This window comes from Sceloporus undulatus, chromosome 3 (genome assembly GCF_019175285.1).
Source record: "Sceloporus undulatus isolate JIND9_A2432 ecotype Alabama chromosome 3, SceUnd_v1.1, whole genome shotgun sequence".
In the NCBI taxonomy this organism is placed as follows: Eukaryota; Metazoa; Chordata; class Lepidosauria; order Squamata; family Phrynosomatidae; genus Sceloporus; species Sceloporus undulatus.
In genome coordinates, this window is record NC_056524.1 from 226,021,386 (window position 1) to 226,049,062 (window position 27,677).

The 27,677-nt window shown below is 38.7% G+C and overlaps 1 protein-coding gene across 1 annotated transcript in view; it reads right to left on the bottom strand.

The window, feature by feature from the left end:
* Window positions 1–668: 668 nt before the first annotated feature.
* CAB39 (calcium binding protein 39) overlaps window positions 669–27,677 on the bottom strand; it is a 67,655-nt gene continuing 40,646 nt past the window's right edge. The window contains exons 3-9 of the mRNA XM_042459014.1: window positions 20,317–20,481; window positions 16,372–16,490; window positions 10,687–10,855; window positions 7,480–7,539; window positions 4,897–4,962; window positions 3,759–3,902; window positions 669–3,024 (exon numbers count right to left, since the gene is read on the bottom strand). Coding sequence (XP_042314948.1) covers window positions 2,836–3,024; window positions 3,759–3,902; window positions 4,897–4,962; window positions 7,480–7,539; window positions 10,687–10,855; window positions 16,372–16,490; window positions 20,317–20,481 — 912 coding nt within the window. The 3' untranslated portion in view covers window positions 669–2,835. The remainder of the gene's footprint in view (window positions 3,025–3,758; window positions 3,903–4,896; window positions 4,963–7,479; window positions 7,540–10,686; window positions 10,856–16,371; window positions 16,491–20,316; window positions 20,482–27,677) is intronic.

Sequence of the window (27,677 nt, forward strand, 5' to 3'; positions counted from 1 at the left end):
TTGGCACTCCTCTACAGTATCTCTACAATATCTATTTAATGTGTGTTAATAGTCATTTTCTCTTTCTGAAGTGCTCTTACTGCATGATAGGGGACTTAGACCTCTTTCCATGTTCAGCATCCACTCCCCGTATAATTCCCAAGTTAATTTGGAAAGTCACGGATGTAAAATGTGTAAATTCAAGATAAGATTTTAAGGCAGTGTTAGCCATCCCCACTTCCAAGCACACCTGACACTTCCCATTAGCTAAATCAATATTTAGCATAATTCAGTAACAAAGATAACATGCAAAACTGAGAAGTCTGCCTCACAGGAGCTAAATGTGGCTGATTAGTTTTTTGGCACTGAGCTTTTAAATGCAATGGCAGTTTTATGGTTCACAAGATGCGCAGAAGTGCAAAATATCTCTTAATAGAAATACTAAGTGAACCTTTCCCCCCTAGATAATTATTATAGAACACACAACTGTGTTTCTTCAAAATTTTATTTCAGTTTAAATTATGGGGCCAGCCAGATCTTCTAATAAGAAATGCATTCATCGAAAGGAATGAAATGCTTTTGTGGAAGGAGAATTACAATTGTACACATCTCTCTCTTTTTTTTTTTAAACCTTCACATTAAATAACTTTTAGTAATATCTTTAAGCCTTCACGCAGATAAGAAACCACTTCCAGTACAATAGTTTTTAATATGAATAGCACATCAAATGGTCTTAAATACAACTTTTTTAATGCCAACAATCAAGGATTAATGTTTTTTTTTTAAAGTTTGAGCCCCTTTCCCCATGCCGAATAGCAGAGAAGCAAAACCAATGTCCAACCCCATCTTTTAACTTCTTTATATACACACATACATAACGTTTAGCATTTCTACTTTCCCCCCTAAAGTGGAAGCCTTACACATAATGGAGAATAGCTTGCCAAGTAATATTTTCCTCCTCTTAACTACAATAAACCAAAATATAAAAAAGGACAGAGTACTGAACTACAATATCTCATGGCCAGTTTTACTGTCTATATGTATGATTTAAGAGGTTTGTGATTATTTTCATTTATTTTTTTCAATAGACATTATGAATCACTTTGCAAAGGACAGGTTATGTATGACTTTTAAGGAAGCATGACAATGCTGAGATAGCAAATATTATCAAAATCCTATTTGCTGGAGATATTTTCTTACTTCCTTCATGAAGGCTTTAAAATTAGCTAAAATGTCAATCAGGAGATTAGTTTAATTATTTGTGAAATAATTTAATGATAAAGAAGCTAGAAAGCAATAAATAATTGTATACCATTCTCAGTCAGGTTCAATCATGCAGAATCTGAACTTTCATACTTCTAATCTGTAAGGTTGGTTGGTTGGTGTGATCTTAGAACTACTGTTTAGATGAATAGATACAATTTTGATAACATAGTTTAGATATATTTAGCAAACTTTTGTAATGATCACAGTAACAAAAAAGTGGTGCAAAATCAGTCTTTTAAAAAATAAATACTGATAGTTTGCAGCATTAAGGAACAAGATTTTGACATGAGGATAGTTATGAAATAATGGATTCCGACATAAAAGGGAACTATAAGTTATTTACTGTCACAACTATCATACTGAATATTAACTATATGAACAGAAGAGAGATTCTCTATATACTGACAAGAAAAACAAACTGCTATTAATTTAGTATAATCTTCATAATTTGTAATTGGCTGAACACAGCACTAATATAAACGGATAAGGCCAACACTGAAGAATACAGGTTAGTGGGTCCCAGCGCTATATATTAGTCTATCCTAACTGATGGCACCCCATTAGACCAGTAAATACAGAAAAATGGGTTCTCTTCCTTTTGATGCTGCAGTACTTATGAAATGTGAAATCAGCATTTTCATGTGATCCAAAGTATTAATTACACATGAGCTTTCATTTTGCGAAACTCAGTATTAGGTAAAAGTTACAGACTAATACATTAACATTCCTCTGCTGTACAAATTAAATCATTTTTTTAAAGAAATGAGCAGCCTAGGAGTTATATACAAAAGAAACCAATAAGCATTGTTGAAATGAAATGCAAAGTGTCACTGCTAAGCTCTACTGTCTGAAACGCCTCTGAAGTAAAATTAACAAAACCCCTTATACCATATTTCCAAGTCTACAACTCACTTCTCAGAAAATCACTCTTTCAAAAAAACAAACAAAAAAAACTATAAAGCAGTAAAAGGCATATATACATTTTCCTTATGAACTCTGAGATTTCACTCTTCAAGAAGATGCTATGTTTCTGTATCAGTTTTATTTGCAAGACAACTGTTCATCCCAGTAAGCTCACATCTTAGATACATATCCCCTTTGATTACAAATAAAGCACTGCACATTTTTTTTAAAAAATCAAGGCATACAATCATATACTATGGTGCCAAGTATGCACAGATCACATTGTGCTCGCATCTCATACAAGGTTAAGTGCAAACATACGGATTGAATCAGATTTGCAAGCATGCACCCTGTCACTTAAACTACTCTAATACCTTCTTTCCTATCCCAAACTATCATCTATATGTTTGCTTTCATGAACCAAATATCTCCCCCTCCCCCCAGACTTCTAAAGACAAGCACTGTGCTTGAATTCAGACACAAATACCAAGAAAGTCCACATTGTGCAAGAAAGCAGCAGCTAGGTTTGTCAACTTGGACTAAAAAATAAAGAGAGAAAAACAAACACTGTTCACTGAACAGCAGATTAGCAGTAATGTTCCTCATGAATTGATAAGAGTGCCTGATGCTGAATATCTAACAGCAAATGCTGAATTTGGATTTAATATTATAGGGGTTTATAGAAGATTAAGCTTCTTGCTGTGCTGGTCTTTTCAAATCCCTGATCTGTTTAACTAAATAGGTCTTCTCATCATTAAATTGTTCATCCTCGGTCCTGTCATTCTGAAACTTGCTGAGGAACTCAATAAGTTTGGTCTGGTTCTTTAGTAGAATATCTAATATGGGCTGTGTCTTGTTAGGGTTGGCTACAAACACCTGCAAAAAACAAGAAAATAAATACAAGAAATGAAATGTTCAGTTAAATTATCAGCCATTATTAACAGTGGAATACAGATTTATACTTAACATCAAATTACAAGAAGGCAAGCCTATAATGTACTAAAAAGCCAAAAGCAATATATGTGTAATTATTAACATGTTATTTCATAGTGCATGGGCCCAAACCCATTTATATTACATAATGGATTATTATTTCCAGCAATTTAATATATTAATAAGATAAATGTCTGCGAAAGGACATTTACAAAATAATTTGGTTTTGAAAACATGTATTTACAAATCAGTAAATAGATTTGCCTACAATCTGCTTACAACTCTTAGAAAGAGATTATGTTTTACTTAGCAGCTAGTATCATGTGTTCAAGCTGCCATTATTACAATCAAAGAACTAATGCATGCAGAAATTTGGATGCATTCTATGACACTGTAAAACAACCAGGAGCTATTAAGTAGTCTAGATTACTCTGTGAGTGTCCTGGGGACATTAACACACCATCCCCAAAACAAGAATAACAAATTTAAAAGAGACACTGCTTTGTACTACAAAACTGCCTCCACATCACTTTCCAATTAGCAAGACTTCTAAAATTTACTGTACCACGCTAAAGTATAATTAGGTCAGTATAAGCCTGGATATTCTTGCCTTTGGTTTCAAAGAAGGGCTGAATAAAACTAAGTATAATTATGAATGCTGTTTAAAAGATGTTTACCTTAAAGACATGAAAGGCCTCAAACTGAATGTTGCGACTCTTGTCTCGTAAAAGGTTCATCATGAGTTTGAGATTTTCAGGTTTACTGATGTATTTTGTCATTATTGTAAAGTTGTGCCTATCCAACAGCAGTTCACCAAGCAGCTATCAAAACAAAAAGGAGGACGTTTGTTCATCTATACAGTCCAACACAACACCAATGACCATTAACAAAAGGAAGGGGTACATTCAGAAATTCGTTATTAGTCCAAGATATTTTTGTTTTGTGAGATCAAGACACTGTGACACTGCTCTCTTTCAGTATTATAACTTTTCCTCTCTGTGCTATTCAAATGAGCACTGCAGAGATAGTTTGATTCATTTTGATGATTTTCTGGAATAATCTGGTGGAGGTGTGTAAGCAAGTTCCTTTCAAGATCAGATAAGAAGAGTATGGTTGGCACAAGGGGGAAGGTAGTACACAAAGACTATTTCAAATCTCTGCACTTTCATCATTATGAAGAATATGTCCTGGTCATCTACAGAATTTGGGGAGCTGTAGGATGCTACATCAATCTGTCATAGACTGGCTTGGTGCAGCATGAGCAGCAGGTGATGAAATGATCACATATGTGGTACCTGGGATTGGCTCCTATGCATAGAAGTTTCCACATCTGGAATTTAGAGTATACAGATCACGTTTGCTTTTACAGATAAACCAGCATGATAAATTAGGTTTGTGGTTTTAAAAATTGATGTATGTTTCATATGTGTGTGTTATAACAGGTGATTTTAAAACAAACAACACTTCTGACAATGCAGTTAATCTCTAAATGAATTTATATTAGAGTGATTAACAAACAGAACATAGTAATTTTAAAGGATCTTTATACTGAAATTCTCGTTAGAAAGGAACTTTTCATGAGAACTGTACAATATCACTGGTAGAAATTTGTTAGATTCTTGTTATAAAAATGTACTAAAAGTTAAATAGGGCTAAACTACTTTCCTCAAGTATAAAGTCCAGTTTGACATTATTCAGATCCTTGTTAGCAGAGGCAACCAAATGGCTAGAACAGCCTGCTACTATCCAATTAAAACAATCATTTCAAGAACAGTCCTAAAGTTAGGCTAAGATGAGCACATAGTACCCTTTTACCTTAAGGGACTGTCGCTTTGTCACATAGTTTTCTGAGTGAAGCAACTTCTCATATTCACTGAAAAACTGGATGGAGAAATGAAAGAAAAATCAGGACTTTTCCAACTATCACAAATAATTGATCCAAATAATTTCACTGAACCGGAAACACAAATATGAAACACAGAACCCAAACAAGCCACCATTGTCAAAGATGGATCTGTGGTCATGCAGCCAGCATTACTGCATACAACACTGTTACCGTCCCACTAAAGTGGTACCTATTTATCTACTTGCAATTTTACATGCTTTTGAACTGATGGGTTGGCAGAAGCAGGGAATAGAGATGGGAGCTCACTTTGCCACATGGCACTTGAGCCTTGAACTGCTTATCTTGCAATTGTCAGTCAGCATCTTAACCACTAAGCCACTGTGTCCCACAATGTATAACAAAATAAATATTTAAGCAGGAAACAAATTCTTTCAGCCTACTAGGGGAAAATATCCTATAGTGGTTTGGAAGGAATTTTCCTGGCAACATTTTAAGCAATCAGAGGTGAAAAAAAACAATTAGATTCTATTATTATTACTAGCACCACCACCACCACCACCGTCATCATCAATGGCCAGTAGATGGAGCAAAGTTGTTACATATGCCCTTGTGATTAAATAGAATGAATGACTGAACCAATACTGAGAAAGTGACTTTGACTTCAAATTCATTCTCAATATTTTAAGGACTACATAACTGAAACAATTTGCTGCAAAATATTCAAAAAACCAAGTTCTTGATCAAACATTATATGCTATTCTTATCATCATCATCATCATCATCATCATCATTACATTTATATATATCCCACCTTCCTCCCAGTATAGGGACTCAAGGCGGCTGACAAAATTTAAAACAGTCTAAGTTAAAACAGTATGAAATATCAAAAATACAAAGCTTAAAAAATTAAACAATTTCAAAAGATTAAAAACATTACATTATTAAAAGTACAAAATGAACAAGAAGATGGATGAGGAAATAAGGGTGTGCTCTAACATAAGACTCGGTTCACACACCAATTTTGAAAACAGCTCATCTGTTTGGGCCAATGTAGAGGCTACTTAATTCAATTTGGGTCCAAATCTGAATCCTGACTTTGAAATCTAAATCTTCATGCTTCATGCAGTCATTATATAGCTAACCTTTTCCCTGTCTGCCACAGTGTGATTAAATCTGCATGCACCCTTACCCTTGGAGCATTATGCTTGCCAGACAAGTAGGTTCAAGAGGTTTTGTGCTACATACTTTTAAATTTTGTTTTTTTCAAAGACAGAAATTTCAAATATACATAAATATACATACATATACACAAACATACACAAAATTTCTTGGTTGAAATAGGCAACACTTTCAGAAGCAGTAGCCATATCTGAGGGGGCCACAAAGTGTCAAAAGAGGTTCAGGGAGCTTTGCTTAAGAGGAGGCTTTATGTTTCAGATGCTTCTAAAAAACAGGGTATATTTATCTTAGATCTTGGGATAGTTGTTGCAAAAATGTTGTGTGGAATAGTTTAAATTTTAAATACTATAAAATTAAAGGAGGGCATATAAAAAGTTTAAGAGAGATGGGGAATGTTCAGAAATAATATGGAAAATGACTTATTTCCTCTTACACACATGCACACCTTCCCATGGGTTGGGGGTTATTTGTATGAAAAAGACATTACTTCACCTTAGTGATGTTCAAGGCAGCAAACTTATGACTAGTGTAGGGGTTAGAACAGGAGTAGATCGGCAAACCATACACCCTGTGTTTTCTGTTATAGCTCCCCTACATCTTTTTTTAATTTTTTTTTAAAAGAAGCTGGCACCACTATTTGCTACTCAAATTCAGTGGCAACTAAATGCACCATAGTGAATGGAAAATTATATTGACTATCTATAGTCAATGGGATAGTTTAGCTCTGTTTTAGTCCTTTTATTTAATATCAATAATCAATACATTTAAATCAATTTAACTTAAGGTTAATTTCACACACACACACACACACACACAAATTTAATAATAATCATGATTGGGGGATTATTTATTAATAACATGTAAGAGAAATTTTAGTGAGTTTTAAAATATTTCATTAATAATTTATAATTATTTTCAACTGACTTCCACCTAATTTACATATATGTATTTTAACTTTAGAAACCTGTAAAATGTCTCCCCCACATACACGTATACACTTGCAAACCTGGAAAGAGGCTCCCAGACTGGCAGCTGTTACCCACCCTTGTCCTACAGAGTTAGGATGAATGAAAAGATTTATGACTTGTTTTCTCTTCAACTGGCAACAAAGTCACAGGAAGAGAAATAGGGCATAGATGGATGGAGTAGATCATACAGTCCACTTTGGATTCAGTCCACTTTGGAGCAGCCCCATGTTGATTAAGACATCTCAAAAGCCAGAATCAATTTGGTTCTGACTTCAGGATTTGCCCAAATTCAAACACACTCATAGACGGAAAGATTCTATTAGTATTTCATAATATATCCCACCTTCCTCCCACCTTCATAAACTGGCAACTCTGATGCATGGTGTCAGAAACAAAAATACATACCCTATCGTAATGCTGTTCTAAGAATTCTGCACTAAGCAGCTTGTGTCTTGTAAGTAAATCCTGCAAAAAAGAGATTTTATTGTTATTTAAAAGCATACAATTTCAAAATTTGTCCCCCTGCCCAGAAACAATATTTCCACCCAGGCAAGTGAGAAAATTGGATATCTGAGAGTCAAATATTTATATTTGTCTTTCAAAGTATGGTAAACATCATCAAGACCTCACGAATCTATAGTGAATATGATTTATTTGGATCTCTCGATTCATTTTAGTTCCTTTTCAGTCAATCTAAAGGATTCATTATGGGTTACAATGTAACAGCAAAATATATAATCTAACCCACCCCTGAGTGTTGGGGCTGAACCATCGGTCTCTATTCCCAAACCTGGGCTGACTTGGAAGTGGTGGAAGCTGTTTTATTAATTAAGTGGAGATGAAAGTTCACTGACACAAAAAGCACTGCCCCAAGTTTGTACAGTACAGTATTTGCTTCTTTTACCTTCAGTGATATTAACAGAACCAAGTCTAATTGGTTATGTGGCATTCTGATGGCACCCTGATGGCTTAGTGGTTAAATGCCAGTACCACAAGGTTGTTGAATTCGATCCTAGGGCTCCAGGATTGACTCAGCCTTGCATCCTTACGTAGGGTGCTAAAATGAGTAGCCCTCCCTTCAGCCACCATCTTGAGGGAGAGAGAGGCAGGCTAGCTCCAAGAGGCCTGCCTGGAAGAAGACAAGCCCTCCCTCTGGTCCATCTGCCTTGGTCCAGGCCTCAGAGGGAGAGAAGAACTGCTGGACCTGATCCCCTCCCCCTCTCACCATTCCCTTCTCCTTTTGTGTCGTGTCTTTTAGATTGTAAGCCTGAGGGCAGGGAACCGTCTATTATCCCCTCTATTGTAAACCGCTCGGATTCCCAGTGATTGGGCGCTATATGAATAAATCCTATTATTATTATCATTATTATTATCATCATCATCATCATCTTGTTTGGGGCAATTAGCTTACACATTGTAAACGACTTAGAGACTACTTAGTTCAGTATGAAGCAGTATAGAAATGTAAATGCTATTGCTATGCTATCCTTACATTATCCCATCCACTATGTGTAATTCTCAATTGTCTGCGATCATATGAATATACAAAAATAATACAGATATCTTCACAGGAACAGGGAAAATACCTGAAGGTCAAACCAATGAAAATGCCAAATGCCGCTTCTCAAACAGATCAGAACTGTTTCTGAAGATATTCCTAAAGGCATGGAATTCTCTTGACATTTTTATTTTCAGTGCCTGGTAGAATTACTCCCTTCACCCCACCCCACCCACACACACTTTCCCACTTTTTGTTTTGTGTTGCATTATGGAACTGAAAGGAATTTACTTGGCATTCTTACAACTTGACGTACACAATATACTCAGCACTGTGAAGGTGCATAATATTTTGCTGCTGCTGTTGTTATTGTGTGCCTTCATATCATTTCTGACCTATGGCAACCCTAAGGCAACCATCACAGAATTTTCTAAGGTTGAATGTGAGTAACTTGCCCAAGGTTACCTAGTGTCTCCAGAGTCATAGCCCAAGACTCAAATCACTACACCATAATGGCGCTCTAAAATATTTTTACTATGGCATATAAAGATTAAATATAAACAAACTGACACTCATTGGTTGCAAAATATTCACTCCTTTTTCTGTGGTAGGTTTAAATAAACTCCAGTGCAATATAACCTCTAAAAGCTACCTAAATACTTGACTGGAGTACACACTGATGCTATTTTAGTGCCACACGATACAGTATGAAATTGAATACATCTGTTTCTGGAAAGTTTCTTGGAGAGACTATCAAGGCAAATAGCATGATGAAGACAAGTACCTGTCAAAGTCTGGGATAAAGTTGTGCAGAAGCACCAATCAGAATTCGGTTGTTAAAAAAACCCAAAAACCCAAGCTATGAACATCCCCAGAGTAAAATTAAATCCATTATTACAAAACAGAAAGAAATGGACCAACTATAACTCTTCCTAGAGAAGGCTGTCCACCAAAGCTCGGTGACTGGATAAAGACAGCATTAGTTACAGAAGCAACCAAAAGGCCAGTGGTAAGCCTTAAGGAGCTGGAAAGATCTTCAGCTGAGATGGGAGAAATCATCATGAGACAACTATCATTCACACCATCCCCCAAACTGGGCTTTATGGATGAGTGACAAGACAAAGCTACATACGTGTATCAAAGCACATTTGGAATTTGCCAAACAGCATAAGGGAGGCACAGCAAACCTGGGAAACAGTTCTTTGGTCTGATGAAATAAAAACTGAAATGTCTTGCCTTGCCATAAATGCTATGTGTGGCACAAAGCTAATAGTGCTCACAGACTCAAGAACACCAAGAAGCATGGTGGTGGCAGTATCAGGTTTCTGGGATATTTCTTCACTGGGCAGGTTCTAGGAAGATACGTCATGGTGAAGGGCAAAATCAATGAAACAAAATGCAGAATCATTCTGGAGGAAAAGCTGTTTTTGACTGCAAGGACCAGAGTGGAGGTTCAACTTCTACTAGGACAACAACTTTTAACACATAGCCAAAATAACACAGGAGTGGTTTGAAAAATGCATGGCCCAGTCAAAGCCAGACCTCAATCTGACTTAAGAATCTGGGGCAAGACTTGAAATTTGCTGTTAACCAACAGTGTCCATCCAACCTAGTAGAGCTAGCACAATTTTGTCAGGGGATTGGGCAAAAACTGCAGGATCCAGATACACAGAGCTGTTAAGAGACATAACCGAAACTAGAAGACCTATAGCTGTATCTGCAATCAAAGGTACCTCTGCTAAGTACTGGCTTGGGGATGTGCATGTGAATATTAAACAAAATCAAAAAGTGCTCATTTGTTTTTGTTTACATTGTCACAGTAACATTTTGTTTACAATTGCCACAGTAACAATATTTTGCACCTTCACATGCTGTGTATCTCATCTACATCAAGTGGTAACACTGCCAATTAAATCTATTTCAATTCCAGGTTGTAACACAAAATGCTTCTGCAAGACCCTGTATCTCATGGACATGAATTTCATGTTCTAACAAGGTTTTCTTGAATATATGTATATGCTGCTAATATTATTAAGATTTTATTAATGCTAGTCTGTAGGTGTTAATTTTGCTAGCATTAGACTAACAGTTGTTTAAAAAAAAGATTGCATTACCTTAAAAGTGGCAAATGCATCTGATGCAATATCAAATGTTGACATTTCCACATATCTGAAGAAGTCATAAAACTGTTCTGACCACAAGATTATTTTTGCCAGTGGTTCATGTCTGATGCACTCTCTTAACATGATTCCACAATTCAAAGCAATTTCTGGAGATTCGTATCTGTGAAATGAGAAATTAACATAAATACATGAGAAACAGAAATGCAATCATAGCAAGATATGATTCTTAATTCCCTGTTCAAATCTTTCAGCAATTAACTAGTATGTATTAATGAAAATAATACAATTTTAGTGAGCCTGCTTGTAGAATTTATTGGAAGACATAGCAGTGTTAGTCTGGAAAACCATTATGCAAATGGATCTTGTTGCACTTTTGAGATGAACTGAAAGAGAAAAGTTGTTAGCATGAGCTTTGGTAGACTTTAACCGACTTCCTCAGAATCCATCTGAGGAAGCAGGTTCAAGTCTATGAAAGACCATACTACCATCTTTTCTCTTTCAGTTAGCCTCAAGTTATGCTATAGCAGTTAGTGCTATAAGATCCATTTGCATGGTGACAATTTATGAACACCATTTAGCCTGGAATATATACAAGCATCTGATATATCAAACATAGAGATATGTAAAAAATTTCAGTGTCATCCTTCAGGTTAAAAATCAAGCCTTAGTAGAATGAACCAGGAAAGAAACCTGTCCTTTCAAAGACAACTTACTGTTCACAAAATCTACAGCTACAATAATCAATTTGTTGATAATTGTGTATTATATATTATCCACTAGTTCAAATATTCACTTACATAAGATGTATGAAAAATAAGATCCACCAAACACAGCACTGTTAAGTTTCACAGTGGCCACACAAGTACTAAGGTGCTTCCAGATACAGAACACAACACTTTAAAAGCCTTCCTGTAAGCTGGAGAAAGAGCCAGCATGGCATAGTGGTTTCAGCCCTGGACTATTCCAAAAACTTTATATCTGAATATGACAGGAAGTGTGGCTCTGACTGACAGAACCTTAAATGGCTAATGTTTTACGGAATGAGACTGTATCTTACTTATTTAAGTGACCTCAAAATTAGTGGGATTTTAGCATACTGTTATCAATACTGATCCACTGGGATGAACTAAAGTCTTAATGGATAAGTAACATGCCATGTATTCATTGCACATGTCTATCTTGCAATTGTGTTTTGGGATAAAGCAGCATCATGGTCAGGAAATGAGGCATATTACTCTGGGAAAGAGTGGCTTTCCCATAACACGAAATGCAATATAGATTGAGGAAGTCATAGGTTGGTGAAAGAAAGGAGTGGATAGTATTTTGAACATCTAACTCTGTCATCATGACAGGAAAAATAACTGGTTTCTATTTTCTATTTCATCAGAAGCTTCCAACCATATTTTTAAGTTGACAAGCTTTTATATTTTGTAATTTCTTGCATTTTATAGATTTTTAACAAAGATAAATCAAAATTTCGCATCCTTTTGGCGTAAAACAAATGCAGACCTCTCTCTGTTCCAAAGAGAACCAAAGTACTGAAGCTTCACATTTGTTTTATTGTGAAAGGATGCAAAACAAAAATATAAAGCATGATGCTCTGCTGGAACAATGCAGATGACCTAATACGAGGAAAACAGCAATCTGGCAGTGAGTATACACAATGAATTGCCTTTTATTTGGGCAAGCTTGAAGAAATAGTGTTATCATAGCTATGAGGATATGAGCTGTATCAAAAGCTGTGGGGTGAAATTGTGGCATAAGACTTTGGTCTTAAATTCTGTTCAGTGAACAATAGACAAACACTCTGTATTTAAAAGCCAGTTTGCCCAGCAAACAGTACAAACAACTGGGGATGTGACAGTTCCACAAACAAGCTTTAGCAAATGTAACACCATACACAAAGACAATGCTGTAAGTTTCATACAAAGGAAAATTTCCAGTAACCATCGTTAAAATTAGCCACAGTTTTTTTAGGTCTGAATGATATAGTGAACTGTCTTTCATTGAGAATACAAGCAAAAGTTCCAAACTCATTCTTGTGGCTGTTCGGGTGCATGTATTTGGAAACATATGCACTTGGAAGTGATGTTTACCATTATTTCTTAACATACTGCATTGTTTGCTATGAAGTTTAGGTCCTTGTTTGTTCCTTCTCATCAGCTGTGGGCAAAACACACCTCATAGTCTGCATGTGTCCTTTATTCATAGTTTTTTGTGGTTTTTATTTATTTATTTATTTATTTTTTGGGCTCTGTGGCCATGTTCTATAAGATTTTATTCCTGACATTTCGCCAGCATCTGTGGCTGGCATCTTGAAGATGCCAGCCATAGATGCTGGATGCCAGCCACAGATGCTGGCGAAATGTCAGGAAGAAAATCTTCTGAACATGGCCACAGAGCCCGAAAAACCCACAAAAAACTATGGATGCCAGCCATGAAAGCCTTCGGCTTGCAATGTCCTTTATTCAATTTTTAAGTGTGCCCAGTGGCCCATTTTGTTGTTTGTTATAGTGTGCCTTCAAGTCATTTCCAACTCTAAGATGAACCTATCATGGGGTTTTCTTGACAAGTTTCTTTGGAGGGGGGGGGGGTTTGCCACTGCCATCCTCTGAGGCTGAGAGAGTGTAACTAACCAAGGTCATCCAGTGGGTATTATAGATTAGCAGGGATTTCAACCTTGGTATCAAGAGTCATAGTCCAACACTGAAACTATTATGCCATGCTGGCCCATCCCACCATAGATTTTACCACTGACATGCAATGGTGCAGCAGTGAGAAGAGGAGCATTTGAAGCACTTTTAATCAAGAGCTTTCTGTTTCTAAGAAGATTCATGAAGAAATGTCCCCTACACAGGAAGCAGGTCATCCCTGCTCTACATGAAAACATATACCGTATTTTCTGGTGTATAAGATGACTTTTTAGCCCAGGAAAATCTTCCCCAAACTCGGGGGTCGTCTTGTATGCCGGGGGAAAAAAGGCCAAGCCATCCGGCTAGGTCCTAAAGAGAGCCCGCAGCGGCAAAGCCTTCTCCCAAGGCGGAGGACACACCGTGCGGCTCCTTTGCCTTCGGGAGAAGGCCTTGCCGCTGAGGGCTCTCTTTAGGACCCAGCTGGCTGGCTTAGCCTTCTCCCAAAGGCAGAGGAGCTGCGTGGCATGTTCTCGGCCTCGGAGAAGGCCAAGCCAGCTGGCTGGGTCCTAAAGAGAGCCCTCAGCGGCAAAGCCTTCTCCCGAAGGCAAAGGAGCCACGCGGTGCGTCCTCCTCCGTTCCTTCCCTTTCCTTCCTCCCCTTTCTTCTTTCATCTCTTTCCTTCCTTCCTTCCTTCCCTCCCTCCTTCCTTCCTTCCTTTCCTTCCTACCTTTCCTTTCCTCCCTTCTTCCTTCCCTTCCTAGGTTTCTCTCTCTTTCTCCACTACTTTTCCTTTCCTTCCTTCCTTCCTTCGCTTTCCCCCCTTCCTTCTTTCCTTCCCTCCCTTTCTTTTCTCCTCCTTCCTTCCTTCTCTCCCTCCCTCCTTCCCTTTTTCTTCTCTTCCTTCCTTCCTTGCTCCCTCCTCTCCCTTCCCCTCCTGTCCTCCTTTTCCTGGGCGCCCAGGGGGAAAGCGGTGGCATTCCTCTCGGGGGGGCGGGGGGCGGCAGGAGGTCTTTCTATCTTCCCTCCTGAGTCTCAGTCCTTCCCAAGGGAAGGAGCAGAGGGTTTCCCGCACTCTGCCTCTGCTTCTCCTCTTCCCTTCTCTTGTGAAGGATGAAGCCTTGTTGGGGGAAAGAGAGAGCTCCCCAGTCAGTTGGGAAGGAGGAAGCAAGGACCCACTTTTTGTTGCCAGGCTGGAGACTATAGTCCAAAACACACTGCAGCAATAATCCAATCTGAGACTGCTTTAACTGCTTTGGCTCAGTGCTAGGGAATTCTGGGAAATGTAGTTTTGTGAGAGATTGAGCCTTCTCTGTCAGAAAGCTCTGGTGCCACAATAAACTCCAGTTCCCAGGATTCCCTAGCATTGGGCCAGGGCAGTTAAAGTCCTCTCAAACTGGACTATTGCTGCCCTGTGTTTTGGACCTATGTTTCTTTTCTTTGGCTAACTGTAGAGAAAAAAAAAACAACTCCTCTTGGCGCGCAGAGAAACTAGCCAGGCTGCTCCTTAGGAGTCTGTCTGGAGGCTTTTTCCGGGCTTCCCGCTTTCTTTCTTTCTTTCTTTCTCTCTCACATGCCTCTCACGGTGCATCTACACTGTAGAAGTAGAATGTGCCATCCACTTTAATTGTGATGGCTCCATCCACACAGAAGCATAGGATTTGTAGTTTTTATAAGTTTTATAAAACTACAAATCCTAGGATTCCAATAGGAGCCACTTGAACTGCCACAGCTCGCTCCATACAGAATCCCTGGGATTTGTAGTTTGGAGCAGCCCCCCCACATTCTTTGGGCAGAGAAGGCAAAAGACCTTATAAAACTACAAATCCTGGGATTCCAATAGGATGGAGCAGCGGCTCTTAAAGTGGCTTCAAACTGCATTAATTCTACAGTGTAGATGCACCAAGAGGAAGGGCGGGAAGAGTTGTCGAGGCAAGGAAATAATGTTGTGTATGCTGTTATTTCAGAAGTGGAACACACTCTTCCTCGGAGTGACTGGAGTCTCCTTCTTTGGAGGTCGTTAAGCAGAGGCTGGATGGCCATCTGTCTTTTGGGGATTGCTGCATGGCAGAATGGGGTTGGACTAGATGGCCCTTGGGGTCTCTTCCAACTCTAGGGACATTATCAGAAGGCCAAGCCAGCTGGTTGGGTCCTAAAGAGAGCCCGTGGTTGCAAGGCCTTCTCTGAGGCGGAGGACATGCCTCGTGGCTCTCCTGCCACAGGAGAAGGCAGCCAGCTAGCTGGGCCCTTCCTCTTTCTCCTCCTCTTCCCCTCTTCTTTTTCTTCTTCTTCTCCTCCCCTTCTTTTTCTTCCCCTCTTCCTCTTCTTCTTTCTCCTCCTCCTCCTCTTCTTCCCTTCTTCTTTTTCTCCTTCTCCTCCTCTTTTTCTTCCCCTTAATCTTCTGCTTTCTCCTCCTCCTCTTCTTCCCCTCTTCTTTTTCTCCTCCTCCTCCTCTACTTTTTCTTCCCCTCTTACTCTTATTCTTTCTCCACCTCCTCCTCTTCTCCCCCTCTTCTTCCTCCGCTTCTTCTTTCCCTCTTCCTCCTCTTCCTTTTCTTTTTATCCTCTTTTTCCTATTCTTCTTCTTTCTCCTCCTTTTCTTCTTTCTCCTTCTCCTTTTTTCTCCTCCCCCCCTCTTTCTCCTCTGCCGCTGCTGCTGTTGTTGTCGTGTGCCTTCAGCTCCTTTCTGACTTATCGTGGAAGAGAGGGGTGGTCTTATATGGTGAGTATATCCCAAATACTCTATTTTAAGTTGTAAAGTTGGGGGTCGTCTTATACGCCCGGTCGTCTTATATGCCGGAATATACGGTAACCATCATTTCCATAATCACTGCCCTCCCCCCGCCCAGCCACCATTTACAAGTACAACATCAGCTGCACCTGTGTTGGTAGTGCTTGGTTGTACAGACTGAAGCAGACTATTATCAACTTTTGCAATTCTAGGCAGTGTAAAGGGCTGAAGAGTAGGCTAGAGTCATTATGTGGACTAGCGTTAAGTTGGAAGCACAGTAGTTAGTTATACTAGTTTATACCATACAATACATACCCTTTCAACAGCATGAAAAGTATATTTTGCTGAGTGCAGATATATTCAACTGTGGGTGTTCTTGTACCAATCTGTCTCCTCAGAATGTTGTTGAATATCTGAGCCACATCCTTTTTACCCTATCAAAAATGCAACAAATATAACATTTAAATATTCTTGGTCTTGTAAAAAGTTGTAACATTAGAATCAGGTAATTTCATGCCCTTAAAGCAGGAATCTGAATTGGCTAAGCATAATGACTTGCACTTATGAATTCTCAAGAAAATGCCAAGCATGTGCTAAAGTGACAGTCATTTTAACATAATATAAATGTACAGATCAACCAAGGATGCACTTTCAGCCTACAGGATTTTATCTTGTAAGATAAAAATGACTATAATAGTAACCAAAGTTTGCATTCTGCAGCTACAAAAAGTATGTTCCTGGTTGCCAGTGGGGACTCCTCCTTTTCCAAGCGTGACTCAATCATATTTAAAAGAGAATAAACTTGCCATGGTCATGATTTCATCTCATGACTTCCCATGTGGTGCTTTTTGTTTATGAGGTAAATGTTGTGATCTATGGTTAAGCATATCAAAATGAAACATTTCTAGTCTTCATGAGAAAATCAGTGGCTTTGGAGCAAACACAGAATGTCTGTGGGCTGCAATATATGGATGAGAAAATACCTTTCTTCTCTCTTTAAAATAAATTTTCATATATACTGTTTCAGTTATGAACTTTTCATGAGTTCTTCAGAAAATTACTTATAAAGTATCTTCTATGTCTTAGATCAATTCATGTAACTTTGCTCTTCACCTCTGCTAGTACAATATGTTTATCATTATGAGCACAGTTACATCACTCGGAAGTAGTAAATAGTTCAAACAAATAATGCATTGTTTGTTATTGTGAACCATCACCAAGTTCATTATGTAACTAACAAGGAAATGCTGTTTTTAGTGGCAAGCCCAGGACAAGTAATGGGACTCTGGGCAAAGTTGGCTGAGTTATTGAATGGTACAGGATTGTTGTGATATGTGAGGTTTGGGTGAGGAAATTTCAGAAACACTGCTGTACTCATTGCTGGGACAAATAATTTTGGGGCTACATTCGGCCAGCTTACAATGCTATTAGAAATTTAACAACCAACAGTTAAGAATACAATCTTCCTGTATCATAATTTTATGAGATATATGAGACATAATTTTTCTTATAGGTTCTCTCAGCAGCAAAGAAAAAATGGTTTAACATGTAATGATATATCTACAAAGGTCACAAACCAGGCCACTGGTGATATTAGATATAGATATATTAATATTCTTCTTCGTGGTCTCCACAGAATAAAAGAATGAGCATACACTAGGAACCTAAACCATCCAACATCACAAAAGGAAACTAAATTTTTGTTCCAACATTAGGCTGCACAAAGATTACAAACATCCAATTCAAAACAATCATAATAAAAGTCAGAGAGTTCTAAAACCTTTGCAAGACAAAGGCCAGGCAGCAAAGAACTACCCAACCAGGGGCTCTGCACATATGTTCAAAAATAGCTACTCCATATCCTGCATGGCTTTCTGCTTCAGAAACACAGGGCAGTTTCAGAAATAACAACCCATTTTTAATACAGTCGGCCCTTCTTATACACGGATTTAAGCATACACGGTTTGAAAATGTTCCAAAAAAGTATAAATTTACTTTGATGTTCCATTTTTTATTAGGGACACCATTTTGCTATGTCATTATACTTAATGGGACTTGAGCATACACGGATTTTGTTATACACGGGGGATCTTGGAACCAAACCCCAGCGTATAACAAAGATCCACTGTAATGGAGAAGGAAAGGTAATCTGCTAAAGAAATAAAAGGAATCCACTAGGGGTTCTTTGCATCCTGACTGAAATGCAGAATCTACAGGAGGTTTGGTTGGAAGTTCCAGGAAGAGAATCTTCTTTAAGGCATGCTGTGTCTCCTAAGAAATCCCTGCACATTTGCTACAACACCAAAAACAAAGAAAAGGCTTCCTTAAGGCGAACATCTTGAAAAATTGTTTCTACGTGTCCTTTACATTTTTGCAGGCTGTATTTTCCAGAACTTTATTCTACTCCTCACTCACTCCATTTTAACATTTTCCCTATTACAGGAGCCTATTTCCAATAAGACCAGGGCTGTCAAGTCAGTGTCATAGAGTAGGAAGCAGAATAAATTTTGGGTGGAGTCATGTTCCACCACCAGCTCCAACTTTACAAAAAAAGCATTACAATATTATAGTACTACCCAGTAAATATATCATTTTATATTATATTTTACCTTTTAAATTGTATTAAATGTCTAGTTCATCCATATTTTCAGGCTGAATCTCACTTATCTGATATGCTTGGGACCAGAGGTCTTTCGGATTTTTTGGGATTTTGGAATACCTATATTTGCATATATGTACATAATGAGGTATCTTGGAAATGGGACCCAAACACTATTACAAAATTAATTTATGTTCCGCATACACTTTACACTCATAGCCTGAAGGTAATTTTATACAATATTTGTAGTAATTTTGTGCCTGAAATAAAATTTGTGTACACTGAACCATCAGAATGCAAAGGTGTCACTATCTTAGCCACCCATGAAACAAGTTTTGGTTTCTGGAATATTTCAGAATCCTGGATAAGAGAGATTCAACCTGTATTTTCATAGGAATTCAGGAAAGGTTTTAGAAATGTCAAATGCTTATATTTTATGTTCTATCAATCTAAGTAACCTGATGGTTCATGTGGTAGTGATGAAAAACCTTGTGCTACAACTTTACTACAGTAAATTTGTTATTACTAATTAATATACATTTGCCATACATGAAAGAGTAAAAGTCTGAATCTAAATCAGACAGGAGAAAAATAGAAGAGTCAAAGTTGAACGTTTGGTGAACTGACTCAACAGCCCTGCATAAGATACCAATAATTAAATTGCAATACTGTTCACTTCCTGATTAATCTATTCTGGAATGCAGCTCCAAGGGAAAAATGTTATTCCTAGCAATATCAGATATGAAAAACAAAACAAAACAGAAAAGACCAGCAAGATCTGGCATTCCAAAGTAAGTCTATCATACTTGAGCCCTTTTAAAGAACAAATTGTGGTCTGGTTCACAGATAACTGAAGTGATACTGTTTCTTAGTGCACCAGAAAATTTATGAAATCTTTCAGGAGTTCTGTTTGCATCATTATACAAAACACAACATACTTTGATAGTAAATTTATACTAGAGAGTTGCCACCTCATCAAAAAAGAAAGTCTGATGAACACTGAGAAGCAAAATATACCTGCTTTTCACAGTGTCACAATCGGTAGTAGGCAAAATAATGTCAGTATATACTGAAGCTACTCAGTCTACAAGGCTTTCCTTTTAATTTCATTATAACAATGATTTTGCTCACATAAAAAAGCATATACATGCTCTCTCAATGTATGCTACTAAGGAAAACAAATGCACCTCAGAATTGCCAGCCTAGAGATAATCTTCTTTGCAAGGATCTGTTGGCATGCAATAAGCCCTGGATCTTCAACCACCAGCTTTAATCATTTAGATAGAATGATTACAGAGATCTGATCAATGGCATCTAGTGGGTGTTGGAGAAAGTATTTGATAGACAGGATTCACATAGCAAGACCTACTGAAAACCTTAGTAAGCCTTTCTAGTACAAGGTGTTAAACTGCAAGGTGACCAGATACTGAGTATAAAATGATTCAGTTACTCTGCTGTTACAGATAAGCAATTGTCTTAAATTTTGGATAAAAATGGAATAGGTGTTTACAACTGCTAAATCTAGAAATTTTATGGCTGTATCCATATTCTCCCACCACAACAGACACAAAGATTAGGAAAGATAACCTGGAAACCTCTTTGGGTTTTCCTAAAGTGGCATGCATTTGAACTGCAGTTAGTTCATGGTAATGTTTTCTTACCTCAAAATCAATCAGTTGTAGATCAGCAACTAGGGTGCTAAGAAGACCACTGTTGTACAGCTCCTGAGCAAGCTGGGCTACAGCTTCTGTCTGAGGCTCCTTTTCATTCGTGCCATATAAAATTTCTTTCATGGCAACTAGATTTTTTGAAACTTCTTCAGTAGCCTGTATAGAGTAAGACAAAAATAACTTGTAAATAATTTTTAACGTTAACAATCATTATGCTGATCAGTATGTACCTTACTCTGCATTCTTAACAGCAACATGTCACAGATATCCTACAGAGCAATACCAGAACTGAGACAGTGGCTAGAATGTTGTCAGGATACTTTGTTGTTGTGTGCCTTCAAGTCATTTCTGACTTACGGCATCCCTAAGGCGACTCTATCATAAGGTTTTCTTGGCAAGATTTGTTCAGAGGACGTTTGCCATTGTCTGTCCCTGAGGCTGAGAGCATGTGACTTTTCCAAGGTCTCCCAATGGGTTTCATGGCCAAGGTGGGAATCGAAACCTGGTCTCCAGAGTCGTAGTCCAACAGTCAAATCACTATGCTGTGTTGTCATGTCAGGGTAATAATAATAATAAAAAATAATAATAAAATTTATTTATATACCGCTATTCCAAATTTGATCACAGCGGTGTACAGCTAAAAGTGATACAAGATAGCAACAACAGGTATCACCAACAACATATTAAAAACATCTCAATACAGCAATAAAACTTATAAACATACAAACTGTTAAAAACACAGGAAACAAAACTAGCTGGGTAACAATTGCATGTCAGGGGGGAGAACAGCATAACATCAGAACACATGGGGGAAGGCTTGTCGGAAGAGAAAGGTCTTTAGTTTCTTCCTGAAAAGATCAAGGGAGGTGACGGAGCGGAGCTCGTCGGGAAGGGAGTTCCAGATCTGCGGGGCCGAGATGGAAAATGCCCTCTGTGAAGACGAGGTATATTTCGTCTTGGGAACCCTCAACAATTGCTTCCCGACCGATCTGAGAGTGTGGGGCGGATTATATGGGGAGAGGCAGTCCTCCAAGTACCCTGGGCCCAAGCCATTTAGGGCTTTATAGGTAATAACCAACACCTTGTATTGCGCCCGGAAGTGAATAGGCAGCCAATGTAGGTCTTGCAAAATCGGTGTTATATGGCTAGTCCTGGAACAACCAGTGACCAACCTTGCTGCCATATTCTGTACTAATTGAAGCTTCTGGGTATGGTAAAAGGGTTGCCCCATGTAGAGCGCATTACAGAAATCCAACCGAGAGGTTACCAGAGCATGTACAACCATTTCAAGGTCCCCCTGGTCCAGGTAGGGTCGCAGCTGGCGTATCAGCCGAAGGTGGTAACAGGTGCTCTTGACCGTCGCATCCACCTGAGACGTCAGGTGAAACAACGAGTCCAGAAGCACCCCCAGACTGCGAACAGAGTTCTTCAAGGGGAGCGTGACCCCATTCAGGACAGGTGGACAAATCTCCTTTCCCGGGCCAGGAGAACCTATCACGAGCACTTCCGTTTTCTCTGGATTCAGGCTGTTTTCCCTCATCCAGCCCATTACCGACTCTAAGCAGGCATTTAGAGAGATGCCCTCCCTAATCACTGCATCAGTCGGAGACACAGAGAAGCATATTTGGGTGTCATCAGCATACTGATAACCCCGTGCCCCATGTCTCTGGATAATCTCTCCCAGCGGTTTCATGTAAATGTTGAATAGCATGGGGGGACAGAATGGCTCCTTGAGGGACACCAGATGTAAATGCCCTCTTATAGAAGCAAACGTCCCCCAGCTGCACCATCTGGAATCTACCCGAGAGGTGAACGGAACCCACTGGAGCGCAGTGCCCCCGATACCAAACTCCCTCAGGCGAACAGAAGGATACCATGGTCAATGGTATCGAAGGCCGTGAGATGTCCAAAAGCACTAACAGGGACACGCTATCCCTGTCCATGCTCAGACGGAGATCATCGACTAAGGCAACATGGCAGTCTCAACTCCATAGCCAGCCCAGAAGCTGGTTTGAAATGGGTCTAGAAAATCCGTATCATCCAAGATCGATTGAAGCTGGAAAGCAACTGCTCCTCGATCACTTTCCCCAAAAAAGGCAGCAGCGAAACAGGCCGATAATTATTCCAAATCAGGGGGTCTAGGGAGGGCTTTTTTAGCAATGGTTTTACAACGGCTGATTTTAGGCTAGATGGAAACCGCCCTTCCCTGAAGGATGAATTAATTATACGGTGCAACATCAAGGTTACAGCTGTTCCCCCCTGGGCTGCCAGCCATGAAGGACAAGGACGAGAGAGCATGTCGTCTTCCTAACATTTCGAAGAATTGTCCACTTCTTGGTACTTACAGACTCAAAATGATCCAGTTTAACGCTCTGACACCTCTACTCTAGGTTCTGAGGAATACTGGCGTCGAGATCAGCCTTATCTGAGAGATTTTATCCGCGAAGAAGTTGTTAAAACTCCCGTCACGCAGGCTTCGGATGACTCCAAAATAGGGTTCGGGGGGGGAGGCAGTTGGGTAAGCTCCCTCACTACCCTGAACAGCTCTGCTGGACGCGACTCCGTGGACGCAAATGTGCAGCATAGAACAAACGCTTCGCTGCACTTATTGCCACTCCATAGGCCCTCAAAAGAGAGTCCAGGAGTGTCTTGTCGGCTAAGTGTCTTCGCCAGTTGTGCTCTAGTCGTGTACAGCCCGCTTCCTTCCCTGAGGTCTTCAGTATACCAGGACTGTTTATTGGAAGCAGGCCGGAAAGGACGCTTGGGAGCGATACTGTATAGAGCCCTGGAGAGATCTTATCCCAGGTGTTAGTCAGGGCCTCAACAGAATTGCTGTCAGTTCCAACCATAAACCCCTCTAGGGCTTCTTGGAACCTTTTTGGGCTCCATCAGCTTCGAGGGTGGACCATCCTATAGGTCCAACCCCCAGGAAGGATTTGGGTACTAGGTTAGCATAAAAAAGTTTGCACAAACAGATTCACTTTCTCAATTGTATGCACACTGAGCCCCTAGCAAAGCCAACTGTTCTTCAGCACATTCACACCGCCCTCTTCTTATTTTGAGTTGATGGGTGGAAACCTAAATAATGGATTATGGATGCAGAAATGCTACTTGTCACTAGAGCACATTAGAACAAAGCACAATAGAACAAAGAACATCAGACTTTAGTTGAAAGTCAGAGAACACTCGCAGTCTAGTACAAGGTCAGAGAGAAAAAGGAGACAGAATGCTAGCAGTGTTATGTCTAAGTAAATATTTACAGCACCAAGAGCAATTAAGTATACCACAAACCAACACACTGTGAGCATAAAAATAAAGTGCTGAGGTAACCAAGATGGATGAGAATAGATCAACATACATTAAAAAGCAGGCCAAATCTACCTCTACACACGTTGATTTTTTAAAAATCCTACTATTAACTGCTGTTAATTTCTGTGACATATGAAGTAAAATGCCAGCTTACAGTATGAAAAAACGGCCGTCACCATTGGCTGAACTGATGCTAGAATGTCAAAATCAAATCTGTTTGCCACTCCTACAGGGCAGGTTATCTAAAAATGTAAGCTTACTATCTGAGAACTGTAATTTTTCTCACAGTTCTCTAAGTGGTTGGGCAGTAGTCCTCATCTACAAAAGCGCTAATTCCATACATTATCTGCAATCAGTGTCAGACAGTAATGAGCAAATTCCTCCTGGCTCACTTCCTCCCACCATCACTTTTCTGCCACTGTCATTCCCCAATTCTGAATAACTTTTTTATTTATTTTCTTAACAAAAGGTGGTGGGATGCACCCTCAAAACAACCAACGTACCCTGCTTTCCATGTAGGGGAGACACAATCACGTATGGAAGAGATCTGGGTCTGACATGAAATACTGAATTTTGCATTTTATCATATTTTATTTTTATACCATTATATACTCGACTATAAGTTGACCTCATGTATAAGTCAAGGGCAAGCTTTGGGGCCAAAATATGGATTTTGCTATGACCTGTGGATAAGTTGAGGGTAGAATTTAGGGGCATATAGCAAACAATCTAAAGGATGAAGCAAAGCAAAACAAGTCAAGAACTATAAAATTCCAGCAGGCATAACTCTTTGGCTTACTCTTAAGGTTGGATGGATGAGAGAGTAGAGGGAGTCAGTACTTCACATATTATACCTTGCTTTTCATCAGGAATGGTTCCTTCTTTTAAATAAGAGTTAAGACACATTTCTTACATTGGCCCATGGATAAGTCGAGTCAGTTTTTTGGGGGTCAATTTTTGACCAAATTTCTAGATTATACACGAGTATATACCAGTATGTCCCACTTTTCTGCCAAATGGGACTCAAAGTGATTTAAATATTGAACTACTACTTAGATACCTCCCCCCGAAACCCTTCTTCCTTTACACATAGAAGCTTGCTACCCTCCACAAACATGAGCTGATCTACATAGAATTAAGTCCAGAGAAATGATTTCTGAACATTGCTGTTCTCTCGCCCAAGTAACAATGATCAGCCATCAAGTTTTATCATAACGAACACACTGCCAACCAGTAAGAAAAAGTTCTGACTTTAAAGATTTAGCACTTCCTTAACCAATCTGTTGCCAATTTTTTTAAGAGACTGCAAGATTAATAGTCTGCTATTCAACACTGTATAACATGAAAGTCAGCTGTAGAAGACCATAGCTATTTGGACCAAGTGGGAAAATAAGTTGCTTAAAAGAACAGTCCAATTGATAAAACATCCCCAGAATGTCCCATAAGCATTCCAAAATAGGGCCCCAAAACTGTTTGAATTCCCAAGAGTTTCCTGCCATCACATTTTCAATCAAATAGTACTAGCTCCCCCAACATCACCACAGCACTTTGTTTGTTGTAGCCACAGTGTACTAACCTTTTAATTTTAGACATTTATTCCAACACATTTTATCTTATGTATTCAAACCATAGATGTTAATGTTGGAGTGCTATATCTATATTAAATGAAATGGGACTGAACTTGTAAAATTAAAAGTGTGCATTTGCACTATATATACAGTATTAGTGGTGAAGGAGCTGGGTCTACTAATGAACCTGCTGGATCTTTCTGAGCAGAGGAGACTGAAGGACTTGAGACACCAGGACTGCAAAAGGCTCAAAAACTCTGTAGTGGAACTTTGCAAGTATTGCAGTTTGTGAAAGAGTATTTATCCTCTATTAATGGAAAATTCTCAGCTAGCTTACAGAGTAACTGTTCGGCCCTTGCCAGCAGTCAAGGGATCTGCATAATTCTGTACAGTAGTACAACTGCATAATTTCTGAATCAACAGGCAGGTTTACTCACAGGAAATATGTCAGAGTTAGATCCAGGCCTTCCCTTGCCTCTGTTCAAGTCCACTGTTTCGCCAGTGGAAGTTACCCACTGTATTTCAGGAATGTAACAGCTTGGGCCACTTCCAGAAGTACATTATACAGTTGTGCAGTTTAGTTCTAATTTAGTTAATGAGCATCAGTTTAACAAAAAACATTTTTTTAAATGGCCATTCTTCCTTCATGGGAATATATGGAGCTGTTTTTGTATCACTGAGTCTTGAATTCCATCTGAGAGGAAGGTGGGATATAAAACTAAATAAATAAATTTAAATATCTAAATTCTTTTTAAAAATAGAAATTAAATACACTGGAGATGAGACAATATTGTCAATTAAGAAAAAAAAATCAATAATTTGCTTTTTTGTTTGTTTTTTAAATTAAAAATATTTGCAATAGAAATAATTAGTTTGTTACTTGGGTTTCATCCCCCCTTTTCCAACTACTGTAGGCAAATAAAAAAAATATACAGATTGGTTTTCAGTTCCCAACATCCTAGCGCGACCAGACTCCTACATTAATAGGCAGTCCAGGTGAAACAACAGAGTTAACCTACTGGATGCAACATAAGAATTCAGTGCATCTGTTACTAATTTTTAATTCCCAGTGAGATTTTTAGATCTTGCTGCAGAAGCAGGTGAATTCAACTTCAAGGTAATTTAATTTACTTTTCCCACACACAACTGGGATCAAACAATTAGCAGCCACTAGGGCAGTAACTTTCAAATGCTCACTGGATACATCTCTAAGAAACAAGAGCACCAGAGAGAGTGCCCTTCTATAGGGAAATGCCATTCTTTTTTTCTTTTATTTTTAATGCATATATTCATACATAAACATAATGCCTGCTGCACCTTTTTGTGTACACCTGAAAACTTCCCAGTTACTGTCAAACAGCTTTTGATGAAAATTTAAGGTACACTTAAGTATTTTTTGTAGGCTTTACATTTATTGTTCAGGTATAAGCAACATGCTGGCAAAGTAATTCCCTGTATGCCTCAACCATTTCCTTGCAGATTTGGTGGAAAACCACGATGATGGCAGAGAAAGTGATGTGTTGCTCTTCTAAACTACCTGGACTGAATGGGTGAAACAGCTTGACAAATTTATAGTGTAAATGTTTTTCTCAGTATCTCAGAAAACAGCTCTTTAACCAAAAAGGACACATTTAAAACCCTTCACAAGCAGACAAATGAAAAGAAAGCTAACATTCATCCCATAATAAAGTGTGGGGACTGTGCTGGAATGCTGGTTTCTGGTGGCCCTTTTCATGTCTGAAATTAAAAAATGATTTTTCTGTGCATTATGACTAATTTTTAAAATGTTCTCAAGTCAAAGAATCATAAAGAGATAGTAACAGCATACTTCCAACTCTAGTAGTGTAGACACAAAATAAAATTTAATTTAAAAAAAAAAAAGCTCCAAAAGTTCTGAAATGTAATGACCAAACCAGTAAAGAAGAAAAGCTAGGCAATAAGAACCCGCTTTACTATGTTTTTCAAATCATGCTCTCTTGGTCCATAAACTAAGATTCCTCAAGGTCCATCTCAGCTTAATACATCATTTGGAAAATCTCCAGATATGTCTCACTCTACAAAACAGATGCAAATTAAGCAACAGATGTTGGTCCTCAATAGTGAACCGTGGGAGTATCTGACTTTATACTATGAAGGAAAACTGCAATAAGATGACTTTAGAGGACCAATTATGACAGCAGACAAACTTTTCCATTAAATGCCATTCCATTTTCTCAACTTTTCAAGTTAGTTTATTTTTCAAATTTATTTTTTACTGTTTATAAAACGTTTTATTTGTTTGGGGGTGCCTAAAAAAATAACTTCATATTTCAAACTTCATCCTCCAATGTAACTGGGCCCAAAGCTGTCCAGAGGTTTTGTATTCCACTTTTCCTTTTCAATGATCCCAGTGCATTTATGAAACCACATTTCGGACACACTGATCTTTTTATAGACCTTTTGCTGTTATCAACCCCATCCCTGTTTCCAGTTGGC